The sequence below is a fragment of the Penicillium oxalicum genome, chromosome VII, assembly GCF_001723175.1.
Source record: "Penicillium oxalicum strain HP7-1 chromosome VII, whole genome shotgun sequence".
Taxonomy (NCBI): Eukaryota; Fungi; Ascomycota; class Eurotiomycetes; order Eurotiales; family Aspergillaceae; genus Penicillium; species Penicillium oxalicum.
In genome coordinates, this window is record NC_064656.1 from 2,235,439 (window position 1) to 2,248,272 (window position 12,834).

At 50.8% G+C, this 12,834-nt stretch overlaps 8 protein-coding genes across 8 annotated transcripts; 5 read left to right on the plus strand and 3 right to left on the minus strand.

Moving 5' to 3' along the window:
• Window positions 1-590: 590 nt before the first annotated feature.
• POX_g09257 (uncharacterized protein) lies at window positions 591-2,326 on the plus strand (the record flags this gene model as incomplete). The annotated part of the gene is made up of 3 exons (XM_050118014.1): window positions 591-837; window positions 936-1,373; window positions 1,434-2,326. 3 exons carry the CDS (start codon window positions 591-593, stop codon window positions 2,324-2,326), a joined length of 1,578 nt encoding a protein of 525 aa, XP_049966158.1.
• Window positions 2,327-2,800: 474 nt separating this feature from the next.
• Window positions 2,801-3,669, minus strand: POX_g09258 (uncharacterized protein; the record flags this gene model as incomplete). Its single annotated transcript, XM_050118015.1, has 2 exons — window positions 2,801-3,057; window positions 3,240-3,669. The coding sequence occupies 2 exons, from the start codon at window positions 3,667-3,669 to the stop codon at window positions 2,801-2,803; spliced, it is 687 nt and encodes a 228-aa protein (XP_049966159.1).
• A 542-nt stretch (window positions 3,670-4,211) lies between these two features.
• POX_g09259 (uncharacterized protein) lies at window positions 4,212-5,206 on the minus strand (the record flags this gene model as incomplete). Its single annotated transcript, XM_050118016.1, has 2 exons — window positions 4,212-4,580; window positions 4,646-5,206. The coding sequence occupies 2 exons, from the start codon at window positions 5,204-5,206 to the stop codon at window positions 4,212-4,214; spliced, it is 930 nt and encodes a 309-aa protein (XP_049966160.1).
• An 890-nt stretch (window positions 5,207-6,096) lies between these two features.
• POX_g09260 (uncharacterized protein) lies at window positions 6,097-6,345 on the minus strand (the record flags this gene model as incomplete). Its single annotated transcript, XM_050118017.1, has 1 exon — window positions 6,097-6,345. The coding sequence occupies one exon, from the start codon at window positions 6,343-6,345 to the stop codon at window positions 6,097-6,099; it is 249 nt and encodes an 82-aa protein (XP_049966161.1).
• A 561-nt stretch (window positions 6,346-6,906) lies between these two features.
• Window positions 6,907-7,254, plus strand: POX_g09261 (uncharacterized protein; the record flags this gene model as incomplete). Its single annotated transcript, XM_050118018.1, has 1 exon — window positions 6,907-7,254. The coding sequence occupies one exon, from the start codon at window positions 6,907-6,909 to the stop codon at window positions 7,252-7,254; it is 348 nt and encodes a 115-aa protein (XP_049966162.1).
• A 209-nt stretch (window positions 7,255-7,463) lies between these two features.
• On the plus strand, window positions 7,464-7,973 carry POX_g09262 (Secreted thaumatin-like protein calA; the record flags this gene model as incomplete). Its single annotated transcript, XM_050118019.1, has 1 exon — window positions 7,464-7,973. One exon carries the CDS (start codon window positions 7,464-7,466, stop codon window positions 7,971-7,973), a length of 510 nt encoding a protein of 169 aa, XP_049966163.1.
• Window positions 7,974-9,009: 1,036 nt separating this feature from the next.
• Window positions 9,010-9,919, plus strand: POX_g09263 (uncharacterized protein; the record flags this gene model as incomplete). Its single annotated transcript, XM_050118020.1, has 3 exons — window positions 9,010-9,238; window positions 9,314-9,540; window positions 9,623-9,919. 3 exons carry the CDS (start codon window positions 9,010-9,012, stop codon window positions 9,917-9,919), a joined length of 753 nt encoding a protein of 250 aa, XP_049966164.1.
• A 343-nt stretch (window positions 9,920-10,262) lies between these two features.
• POX_g09264 (uncharacterized protein) lies at window positions 10,263-11,906 on the plus strand (the record flags this gene model as incomplete). The annotated part of the gene is made up of 4 exons (XM_050118021.1): window positions 10,263-10,664; window positions 10,738-11,210; window positions 11,286-11,703; window positions 11,799-11,906. The coding sequence occupies 4 exons, from the start codon at window positions 10,263-10,265 to the stop codon at window positions 11,904-11,906; spliced, it is 1,401 nt and encodes a 466-aa protein (XP_049966165.1).
• Between the last annotated feature and the right edge of the window lie 928 nt (window positions 11,907-12,834).

Sequence of the window (12,834 nt, forward strand, 5' to 3'; positions counted from 1 at the left end):
CACTACCAAAGTACCTAGAGTCCTGTGCTGTTGACCTCCACGAATCTATCCACGGGCCCATCCGTGTCTTTTCAATACTTGAGCATTTACCCCCCGACACATTATCCGAGGTCACATATCAGATCTTCAGGCTCTCAAACTTAGCGCGAAAGGAACCGACTCATTTCCAGCCTCATGAATTTTCCAGATGTTGCAAACACTCTACTGCTATTGAGATATTTTCTCTCTCGCTCATTGCTATTCTTTTATTGTTCAGAAAATAGATTAACATGGGCCCGTTCCAGGATGTTGCGACCGTTATGACGTGGCGGCTGGGGACACAACGGCGCCGATGACGTAGCATCCGTCAGGTTGTCAAACAATCATATTATCACCAGAGTTGAACAATCATCGATTTCATCTTCTGTTTACAGGCTGAACCATTCACCAGACTAGCGTGGTCGATTATCATCTTAATCTAGGTCTTCTTTTTTTTTTGAAACAACTGTCGGACCGATTCTCGAGTCCATCCGACAAACAGACCCGCAGCCGCCATTGCACTTGAGTTGTTATCCGTCTCCGTGGGGAGTAATCCACATCATTCGCACCAGATGGCGACAGTTTCGATAAATGCGCCCGGTCTGGGAGGTGGATTCTTGTATAACAATGGCAACAACAACGCGCGCGTGTGTATCACGGCGGAAACGGGAGAGTTTGATATGGATACGATCAAGGCCTGGCAGGATGAAGGATTCGATATTGTCTACGTTCCACTCGACGGTGGAGGCAAGGAATACGAGAGCAAGCTTCGCAGTGTAAAGGAGGGATTGGGTGTGGGCGAGAACTATGCGGTGATCGGTAAGAGTGACACACTGTTTCATGACGTTGAAACCCCCCCCCCCAACAAAGATTCAAGACAGATGCCAATTACTAACGTCGCTTCGATGGAATTGTAGCCTACGGTGATGCGGCTAATTACTGCCTGGATTATTATCTCAAGTCACAAAACGCCAGCCGCCTCTGTGCTTTGGTCGCATATTACCCTAGTGTCATTCCGGATACTCGTTCTCGATTTCCAATGTCGCTCCAAGTTGTGGTCCACCTCGCCGGAAAGACGATCGATGTGGCGACCATCCCAGTCGCGTTGGGTATTCAGGGTAAGAAGCGACTCAAGACCCGGCCTCTGAATCCGGGCATCGGCACTGGGGAGCGACTGGATTTGGCTTACCCGGCATACACCTATGATAATGCCGAGCCGGGATTCGCGGAGCATGATATGGAGGAATATGATCACCTGGCGGGTGATGTAGCCTTTACCCGGACTCTCCGAGCTCTGCGCAAGGGTTTCTCCCGAGATCCTGATCTGGAAAGCAGGTGGGAGGAACACCAAGAGGGTGAGTTGTTTGTCCCCGTGATCAGCCCAGCTCGAGATTATTGACCGTCATTGTTATTAGCCAAATTCTTCAGTTCCAATGTCGGAAAGACCATGAACGGGTATGCGACTCACAAAACGCCCGGAGTCACATATGTACCAACCGTCAGCGGTGGAATCGGCACGCAAGCTTTGCGCCGCTTTTATGACCAATATTTCGTGGGCAAACTGCCCCCATCCATGCGCATTCGCTTACTGTCACGCACGACGGGTGCCGATCGTGTCGTCGACGAGCTGTACATCTCATTTGAGCATACGCAAGAGATCCCCTGGATGCTTCCCGGTGTCCCACCGACCGACAAACGTGTCGAAATCATCCTAGTCAGCATCGTATGCCTACGTGCCGGCCGTCTCTATTCCGAACATACCTACTGGGATCAAGCAAGCGTGCTTGTCCAAGTTGGTCTTCTCGATCCGAAGATGGTTCCCCCATCCGCGCACGGGGTCGACCGCTTACCCATTGTTGGACGCGAGGCAGCTCGTCGCATTTTGCACGAGGACTTGGAAGAAGACGAACACGTCGACTATCACAATCGGTTGATTCGTCGTGCACGTGCTCGGAAGAATCGAAGTTCCCGTGCCTCCGTCGCCGGTGAAGAGTCGGCTGCCGAGTTCAAGAGTGACGCCGAGACAACTATGCCTATCAGGCAGCGGAAGAAGGTGCAGACAGTGCCAGAGGAAGAGGAGGGGGAGGATGAAAAGGAAGAGGAGAAACCGGAGGAAGTAGAGAAGAATGAGCCCGAAGCCACCAATGGAAACACCGTGGATAAGACTAATGGACACGGCGAGGCCAATGGCGGACAGGATGAAAATGCCCCCAAGCCGAAACAGAAGGTGAAGCCTATCCCCAAACTGAAAAAGGCAAACCACAATGCGACTGTTGAAGAAGGGAGCGAGGGAAGTGACAAGTCATGATCAATGGGTATCATGCCCCTTCTTCTTTTCAGAATGAGTCGCGGCAGATATGCGCATGATGCGCAATGTGCTGTCCGAGAACGAAGGTGCATAAGCCGTCTTATTGCGAATCACCCCTGATCTTTGGATTTTCACATATCGTACCGTTTCATACTATGACCTCATCATGATTTTTTTTCCCCTGCCATCATTTGGCTTTACTTTAGCGAATTCGGTTGCCACTTCCACTGCGTTCTCTCGCTCAATCACTGAGCATTCAATTTGCTTTCGCTGAACAGAACATGCTACTGTTACGCTCCAGCGTCGCTTCTCAGCAAAAATTGATCACACGATAATATGAGCTCTTATTTACAATGGATTTTTCCCAACCCCTTGACTTGCAGTCCCACCTTGACATTCCCCAAGGGAAACCCTTCAACTAGCTTCCAACTTGAAAAGAAAACAAAAAAAACCTGACCAACGCTCCTCAACCGATCATTCATCGGCCCCGACGACCTTCCGCATGGTTCTGACACGCACCGGTCCATCACCTCCATACTTCTTCAAATCAAACTCAAAAGACTCCACATCTTCAAACCCAAATTTCCTATAAAGTGGATATCCATCGTTCGAAGCCTCCAGCCAAAAGGTGTGCAGACCCATTCCCCGACCCTCGTCCAGACCAATCTTGATCAGAGTGGAGCCAATCCCATAGCCGCGGTATTCCGGCAACGTCGCTAGTACTTGAAGATCTACAGATTATCAAGATGAATTGAATCAGATTAGCAGACCATTTCATTTTATATTTCTTTTCCTTTCTTCTTCTTTCTCTCTCTTTCCTGACCAAAAGAGAGGGAACCCCCCGGACACCGAGACACATGTGAATGAGCCATGCAACAAGTCAGAAAAAAAAAGAAAAAAAAACGAAACTTACGCCCAAACTCCTTCCCCGACATATGCTTCTTTCTCAAACTGGCCATCCCCCGAATAAACCCATTACACGCCTCGCCCTGCGCATTTGATGGCCAGTCGATATCCTTCCAGTCATCCACGATCTTGGGCTCCGGGTAAAAATGCCAAACTGTCATCGCGACAATCTTGTCCACCCCGTCGACTGTCGCGACCGCCTTCCAGATCTTCATGCTGGGGTCATTTTGCGTCTTTTCGGAGAAGTCCTTGGTGCGTGAAGAGACGTCGTCCGGAGGCGGGAAGATGACTTGGGCGGGGTTGCAGCGGGGCGCGGTTTTGGAGGAGTTGAAGTTGGAGAGGGCTTCTACTTGGGCGATGGCGGCGCAATCGGATTGCGTGGCGGGGAGGATTTTGTAGTCGAGTCGATTGGGTGAGGAAGGGCTGGGGTTGGACATTGTGTGAGAAGAAGGGGTTGAACCACCGGGGAGAGTCAAATGGTGTGTGAAAGGAACCCTTGGGTTTTGAACGAGAAAAATGTTTTCTCTGAAGAGGGGGTAATCGGGGGGCTATTTAAGGCTGATGGCATGAGGTGTAGTTTTTGATTTCTATGATAGGTTTGAAAAAGTTATCGCGCGTCCTCTCAATTTAGGAGTCATAGTAAGCCGCGTCTTTAATAGGATGACTCTTAACCTAAGCGGGAGCCTGACTGGGGCCGGCGCATCGGGGGACAGCCGACCAATTGCGATCACTGGAAACGATAAGTTCGATGTGACTCTTCTTGAGCTAAGCAGATCGCGCGTGAGAGAAATGTGGATATCTCGACACGAGGGGAGGGGTTTAGAAAAAAAGAGGACCCAATCAGGAACTGGTCAACTCTGGAATTCTAAAAAAGCGGCTTGCTCGCATCGTCCCAACCAGCCACTTTCTCTCTCCACAGCTGATCCTCCCCCGTCGACTCCGATCAACGCCCGTACGCAAGCAAGTGTCATCCATTAACTCACGTCGGAGAGACCGATGCTCCGGCCAGAGCATCGCAGGTTGTGACAAACCCCCAACAGTTCATCGAATTGTACTCCCACACCGTGCTCGCCCCATACGGTGTCCCCGTGCCCACTCCGTCCCGTAACAGAATGCAATCATACCCTTTGCTAAAGGCATCGGTCAACGTGCTCCCCACGCATTGATCGGTGTTGACCCCACCAAAGAGTAGAGTCGTGATGTTCTCCCGTTGGAGGAAAGTTTCCAACTCGGAGCCGGCTCCCCAGAGGCCCGACATACGGTTCTTGTGGAAGAGAACATCGGCCTTGGTTTGCGAGTCCGTCCTCGCCGTGACCCCATGCTGCTGACTCTGGCTTATCTCGTATTCCTGTTGAAATGGATCAAACAGAGTGGCATTCCACGATCCACGCATTAGTACTCCCCGCCGGGCACCGTCTGCTTCTCGCTGAGCGTCACCGGCCCGAGATCTGTCCCCAGGCCTTTGTACAGGGCTGGGTCCTTGACTCGATGCATGTCAGGTAGCGATGGCGTCGGCGTCAGGATCGGAGTCGGGGTCAATTTCCCAACCTGCTCAGAAGGGTGTGCAACAACCGACCGACCATGTTGATAGCAACCAAACGTGCGAATAATCGCCGGCGGCATTTGACACAAGTCATCCTCCGTCAGACCCCAGCACAACCAAATAATCTGGATTCCATGATGCCGGGCCACCGGGATGCCCGCGCGGAGGAGCGCCTCTGTGGCCTGTTCTGCGGGCGAAGGCGGTGCGCCTTCAGGGCGTGGTCGCACGGCGGGATGGAGAAAGAAGTTTTGCAAATCGATGAGTAGCAAAGCGGTTTTGGCAGGGTCGAGCCGTGTTCGCTGTGTGGTGGTGTCGATGGTGATGAGGGAGGTGGATTTCGATCCACGTGTGAGATCAAATGTATCGCTCTCGGAATCGAAAACCCAAAAGTTCTGGGGATCGTTTCCGATTCGTTCGTGCGTCACTGTCATTGTATCGAAAGTGCAACGTCAAGACACGTTTGATTAGGGGATTGTGAATCGGTAAAATGGTTTGCTGGTCTGTGAATTGACTGAATATAAGCAGTCTGATGGTCTCCAATACCCTCTTATCTTCTTCGATCTGCAGAGGGTCATCTGTTTCCCCGCATCTAAGTTGGGGTATTCTCCCCCCCCAAGATCGTCTCCCTCGGCAATCAGGCGACTTCAGGCCCTGCCAAGGGGCTTATCATGTTCTACCACGAGGCTTGGTGAATATCAAGAATAGGCTAGATTTGAGAAGCCCAGAACAGAATTATTCAACCCATTTGATTGGACAATTAAGCACGCGATAGGACCCTGCAGGCCAGCTCGATAAAAGTCCATCCTAAAGGAGCTTCGACTCTATAGTCGATCGAAGTGATTTACTTGACCTGATAATTTTTCAAGCATGAAGATGTCCTAGCTATTTTGACTCTTTTCTCGCTCTTAGATGTGCTCGCGATAAAATGTGGGGGTGACTGATTTCTGTGGGCGGTCACGTCGCTCTTCCGTAGATCTGGGGATTCGGAATTCCAACTTTTCCCTCACCCTCGCCATTATGAGGAGCGTACTCAAGCAGAGCCGCAAACGGGTCACTGGATGAGAGCTGCTTGCTGAAAGATGGCGTTCACAGAAAATTTCGCGTCATCGTAGACAATTTTCAACTTGTCTGCAGCTTAAATCATGCACTCGCGGCGCCTCAAAGGTGCAGCGGTGCTGTCGGGCAAAATCGCGTGATGAATTCTGACGTGATGTTCCCACGGACGGCAATACCACACAATGGAGACTGTTGGCCTCGGCGGCTGCTTTTTCGTCATGCCTGTCCAGTACCGTGGAATCTTGACTTCAGATTGTACAAGTGCTTATGGGGTGGCACCGTTTGATTTTTGCAGTGGGCAAGCATCGTGGAGGCAAGGGGCTCCTCCACATGCGTCAAAGTTGACGGATGCCTCGTGCAAAGAGCCGCTTGCCCTTGGGGGTCCACTTGCCACGTTAATGTTCCAGAATTGATCGCCGTTAGTTCCTCGGAATCGAGCCAGATTCTCGTTGCCTCGTTGGCCACACCCGTGAGGGAAGGCGTAGACAAGTCTGTGGCTCGGCACAGTTTCCATTCTTGTGATCTTCTGGAGAACCCCCCCCACCCCCCCCCCCCCCCCAATATCATCTGCTTGCCATTCTGGGGGCAACGTATTGTGGTAAGTTCCCCATGGCAACGGCTAAAGGAAAGCATTCAATATCATTGCCATCGAGAATCTCTTTTGCCATGATATTGCCATTGGTGCTAACACTCTTGATTCTGTCTAGAACTTTGCAATCAGTGCAGAGCCACCACTGTCTCATGGTCTACAACTCCCATGCAGTGGCAGAATGCTTTGCCCTCGAATATGGATGCTGAAGGAACTACATGAGCCCTTTCGCCTCCCTGGCGCTTCACTAGCGACCAGAGTACTTGCCTCTGCAGAAACTGCTCTGCCTAGGCGAGAAATCTCAGAGATTTCTCCGAAGCTGCTTGTCTCCAGGGGGGGATTTACTTTCTCACACTGGCCATGGCCAAGTTTAGAGACGCCGACTTCCGATCCTTGGAAGGAGACAATGAAAATTTGGTCTTGCCCCTGTGAAACCAGCCGAGGCGATGAATTTGACGTCGGTTTGTAAGATGTCTGGGGCAAATCATGGTCCGCGACGATCAAACGCGCAAGGCTCTTACGCCACTGATGATTTTTCTTCCCGGTGCCCCGGTGAAAGGCCAGGGGAGCGCGCAAACCAGGTCAAGTTCCAAAATGATCGGTTTCAAGGTTCGGCGTGTCGGAACCCTAGAAGATCCCGGACAGTTGCCAAATGCGGCGATTCTCTCGACGTTCGAGACTTTCGGGGAATCAGGCGACCCACAGACCAAGGGAAGATCTGGCGAACCACCATCACATCTCAGCTTAATCAGGCATAAAGAACCTTCAGCATGGGCTCTTTTGCCACGTCTCCACGACCTCCCGCCCCGGATTCAATATATAAGGCTGGGATGATCTTCCAACATGAAGCTTTCTGTTCTCTTCAAACAACACAGTCTTTTTCGACCAACACCTTTGTCTTTCTTTGTTGAAATCAAGATCTGATCACTCTCTTTCAGATCTCTCATTCTCTTGTCAATCCTTGTCTAACGACAGACACTCATTTTTTCCAAAGTCGAATCTGTTTTCAAGTCCACTCGTGAACAATCACAGCCTTCACCAAAATGCTCTTCGCCAAGTCTCTCCTCGCCAGCGTTTTCGCTCTCACCGCTGCAGCCCTTCCCCATGTCGCTCGGGACAATGCCGGCAGTGGCAGTGTCAACTTTGTCAACAACCTGGACACCGATGTTTACCTCTGGACAACATCTGCCGACCCCGGCACCATGCACACCTTGCCCAAGGGCGGCGGTACCTACAATGAGGGCTGGAAGATCAACCCCAACGGCGGTGGCATCTCTATCAAGCTGTCAACCACTGAATCGCAAAGCAGTGTTCTCCAGTTCGAGTACACTGTCGACAAGGAGACACTGTACTGGGATCTGTCCTCCATCGACATGAACCCGGATTCGCCCTTCATCAAAAGCGGATTCTCCGCCATCCCCAGCGATTCTAGCTGCACCACCGCCACTTGCAAGCCCGGTGATGTCAACTGCGCCGAGTCTTACCAGCACCCCAACGATGTCAACACTCTTTCTTGCTCGGTCAACGCGCAGTACACCGTCACCCTGGGATAGATGGATTTTCCTTCTCTTGACCATTTCTTTCTGCTGTCTCTTTTTACCATCCATCTATACCTCTTCTCATCTTGTTCTTACCGTTCACGTGGCTTTGATGAAATCCGAATCTCGCAACAGATTCTGCATGACTTTGTTATTTAGAACATTGTGCCATTTTGGCCACCCGGGACCTGAATTCTTGCCGGGTCACCCGTTTCGCTTCTTTTTTTGATTGAATAGAAAACTTCGACGCTCTTTTTGAAACAGACATCATTTATTTCTCCACTCGTATCACGATAGAACGCCGGTCATTTATTCGTCACAAATCCATTTCGTGTGTGTGGATTAGGTGGACGTCGCTCAGCAAATCAGGCTATGGCGCACGTATCATTTCTTACCCTTGTTGCTTCTCATTGTACGCAAACGTGGTTCATCAATCTAAGATTATTAGGGACCTTGCGATGGAACTGTATATCACGTGAAAGATCTGCTGAAAAAAGTACACCACGCGTCAAGAAAGCTTTCAGCGACCTTGGCAACATCGTTTTCTCAAAGTTGCCATGTGCGTGAACAAGTCAATGACGTCACGTTCTAGAATGTTACCTTTTCTGGATCTCCCCATCGGCTCTGCACGGTACGACCGCGAGAATGGGCAGGGTGGCAATTTATGGGTTGTTCGTAAAAATATTGACCCATGAATATCAATATCTACGAGTAGGTGGTGTAACTACCTTGTTATCAGCGTGGGGGGCTCACCGCACGGGTTGAGGATGCCGCTTATCATTACTCTTCACCTGGGAGAACCCAACAGAATCACGATAGAGACAGACGAACCCTTTCGGCATTCGGCTGGCGGACCGCGCGCGCAGTGGGGCCAAGCGCGCGCTCGCCGATTCCAAGAGACATCACTGCGGGGCCGGTGATTTGGTATTCTCATAAACTCACGCTTCAGGTGTGGATTTGTACCTCGCTGCGTATTCACCAGGTGCAACTCCTTGCAAGTTGAATCGAGTCAATTCAGAAGCTACCCAGGTCTTTGCTTTACACTGCCATCATGACTCGCGCACTTCGCATCGCCGTTTTGGAATGCGACACACCCATTCCACCCGTGACGGAGCGACTCGGCGGCTATGGAGAGATCTTTGAGCGCTTGCTGAAGAAGGGACTAGAGGCATCCCCGGATTCAGGGGTGGAGTTGGCGGAGATCAGCAAGTGGCATGTCGTGGATAATCCAGTGTATCCTGATCCGAACAAGTACGATGCTTTTCTTCTGTCTGGCAGTAGTAAGTTTTGAACTCTTCGATTCCTTGCGGGGAAGTAGTGTGTTCCAGAACTAGATTCTCATTCGCAGCTGGCAGAACATGATTCTTTTTCCGATGATCCCTGGATCCTCAGTCTGACAGAGTATGTCCGGGGGGTTCTTGAGCAACATAAGAAGCCCGTGGTGGGAATCTGCTTCGGTCATCAGATCATTGCCCGGGCTCTGGGTGCTCGTGTCGGCCGTGGTGATCATGGCTGGGAGATCTCGGTGGACGAGATCAACTTGACCGATACGGGAAAGCGCATCTTTGGGAAAGACAAGCTGGTCAGTTTACTCTTACGATTTGATTGCTACGAGTGTTTCCCCCTGTACATCTCTTTTCTGACAATTTTTCTTTTCCTTCCAGTATCTTCAGCAAATGCATCGGGATGTCGTTCACGAAGTCCCCAAGGGATGTGTGAACCTGGGATCTAGTCCACGATGCGAGATCCAGGGTCTGTATCAGCCCCAGAGAATCTGGAGTGTACAGGCGCATCCCGAATTTACCGAGTTCATCATGTCGCAGGTGCTGCAGGCCCGGCATCAGAGCGGCGTTTTCAACGATGAGCTTTATCAGGACGGAGCCTCTCGGGCGGGCAAGCATCATGATGGAGAGTTTTTGGCGACTGAAATTATCAAGTTCCTTGCCGAGGCCACCTCATAGATTGGGTATATTTAATCGACTAGTATCCACGAATATCACGTGTACATCAATCCTCGTTGCGTATTTCCACGGCAAGTCACTCTTTCATGCCGGCCTTGAGGGGTCCAGTAGAGCGCCTTCTCGTCCTGAACCGCCTGCTTAAGCGCTCGGCGGGGAATGTGGCGATAGGGCGGAGAGTCCTAACGAAGAGCGCGATAAGCGGCGGGACCACATAAATTCCGTCATGCCCCTCCCAGAGCTCCCTTGCAACTTCTCGAGCAAGCAGAGGGACTTGAAACAGCTTCGATCTCTTGATCACTCTCTTTAACTCAATCCATTTTAAACCCGAACCATCTTCTACACAATGTCCAACCAAATTCGAACAATTAATCCGGCGACCCACGAGATCATCTTCGACCAGCCTGGAACGTCTGTCGAGGAAGCTCGCAAGATCGCCATCACCTCCAAACAGGCGTTTCAATCATGGCGTACCGTGAGCCTGGAGGAACGCATCTCCATCGTCAAGCGTGCTCTTCAGATCATCGACTCTCGCATCGATGAATTAGCCAAAGAGTTGACTATCCAAATGGGCAGGCCCATTCGCTATTGTGCCGGAGAGATCAAGACTGCCGCTCTCCGTGCCGAACACATGATCAAGATTGCCAAGGAGAGCCTGGCTGACCTTCCGGGTGAGCCACAGGAGGGCTTCCGACGTATGGTCAAGCAAGTTCCCGTCGGAACGGTCCTGGTCGCTTCTGCCTGGAATGTAAGATGACCCCTCATCAGAGGTTTGCCGAAATGGCAATTGAGAAGCAGATATACTGATACGGCCTCGACAGTACCCTTACCTCACCACCGTCAATGCTCTCGTCCCCGCGCTTCTTGCTGGAAACACTGTCCTCCTGCGTCCATCACCTCAAGTCCCCATCTTCGGTCAAAGGCTAGCCGAGGCTTTCAACGAGGCTGGTCTGCCCAAGGATGTCCTTCAAGTTCTGCAGATTGGAAGCTTGGATGTTCTTGACCAAATCGCTCAGATTCCAGAAATCCAATCCGTGTCTTTCACCGGATCTACTGCGGGCGGTATTCGTCTCAGAGAGGCTACTGCCAAGCAAGTGAAGCCTGTGCATTTGGAGTTGGGCGGTAATGACCCCGCATACGTTCGCCCCGACGTCGATGTCAAGAGCGTGGCCGAGAACTTGGTGGATGGAGCAGTGTTTAACTCTGGTCAGAGCTGCTGCTCCGTCGAGCGGGTTTATGTGCATGAGAAGGTATATGACGAATTCGTTCGCTGTGTGCAGGAAGAACTGAAGGGGTAAGTCAACCGAATAGTTCGACCGGACCGAGGGAGAAAAGATCTGCACAGACTTTCTGACACACGGGACATTAGATATAAACTGGGTGATCCCCTGGACCAAACCACCACTACTGGCCCGGTTGTATCCGCAATCGCCAAGGAGAAAATTCAATCCCACGTCGACGACGCTCTCAAGAAGGGTGCTATCAACGCCACACCCCAGAACGAGTCGTTCTCTCTCGCTCAGACTAGCCAAAAGGGCAACTTTGTCGCTCCCGTTGTCTTGACTAATGTCAACCACGATATGCTCACCATGCGGGAAGAGACCTTTGGGCCCGTCATGCCCATTATGAAGGTCTCCAGCGACGAGGAAGCGGTTGCACTGATGAATGACAGTGATTACGGCCTGACCGCGAGCGTGTGGACCAAGGATATCGCTCGTGGGGAGGAAATCATTGATCAGATTGAAGCCGGCACCGTGTTTATCAACCGTTGCGATTATCCTGCTCCGGTATGTTTTTGGCCCCCCCCCCCCCCCCAATCCCTGCTTGTATCTCCTCCATCGTCAAATAAAAGGATGCAAACATACTAATGACTCTTTGACAGGACCTTTCCTGGACCGGCTGGAAAATGTCAGGATTGGGCTGCACTCTTGGCCCTCGTGGATACGATGGATTCGTCAAACTGAAGAGCTACCACATCAAGAATGCGTGAAATGTACGATCTCTTTGACGAATCATAAATAGATATACCATCACGAGGGAATGATATTGTTTGTAAACAGATTTCGAATCGATTCATTGTGTACCTGGACAGGGTAACAATAAAACTAGTAGCTTTACACTACCAAGACCCTTCTCTACCTTTGTGACATGCGCGCGCCGGCCCATTTTCTTTCTTACAAGGTTGGTAACGTCAACGATACTACGCTACTTCCCAAGCGGACGAGAATTGCCAAAGTACCTCTAGCCACCTACCTATAGGCATCCAATCATAAGCATTGAATCACTATACTTTCGCTCACCTTTTCATTAGATACCTGAGACCCAAAAGTAAGAGGATATCACGCCTACCTGCGCATCCATCAAATCCAACTATCCCCCGGCCGCGAACCAACCATCTCCCTACAACGCTTACTACATAGCCACCTCATTTCTTATAATCCATTCAATCATTCTCGAAACCCACTCATAACTGCATTGTCATAAAATCAGTCTCCTCGCCTTTAACCCCAATATCAAGCCTAGATACATACGCACATACGCACATAAATCTCCTTCAGGCTGTAGCCCTTTTATCCTCTCTCTCCCCCTTTTATCCCTCTACCCCATCCTATCTACCACCGGATAGTATAGCCCGATAGCCCCTCGGCCTGATACAAGTATACAAGTCTATAATGAATACTGACGGATAGAAGTAACCAAATGACATCTCCAGCAGACTATTAGAGACTACTTAATAACTGAAGAAAACCTTACCCAATCACACTCTGCCGCTTCCCCGCCCCACATTATCGCGGTCCGAGACCGCGCTGTAACCACGTGATAGAATCGCTGGAGAAAAAGAGGGTTCCAGGTTGGATGGGTCACGTGGATGGTTGGGCTGGTGTGGGATAAGGACAAGGTTAAGATCAAGATCAAGG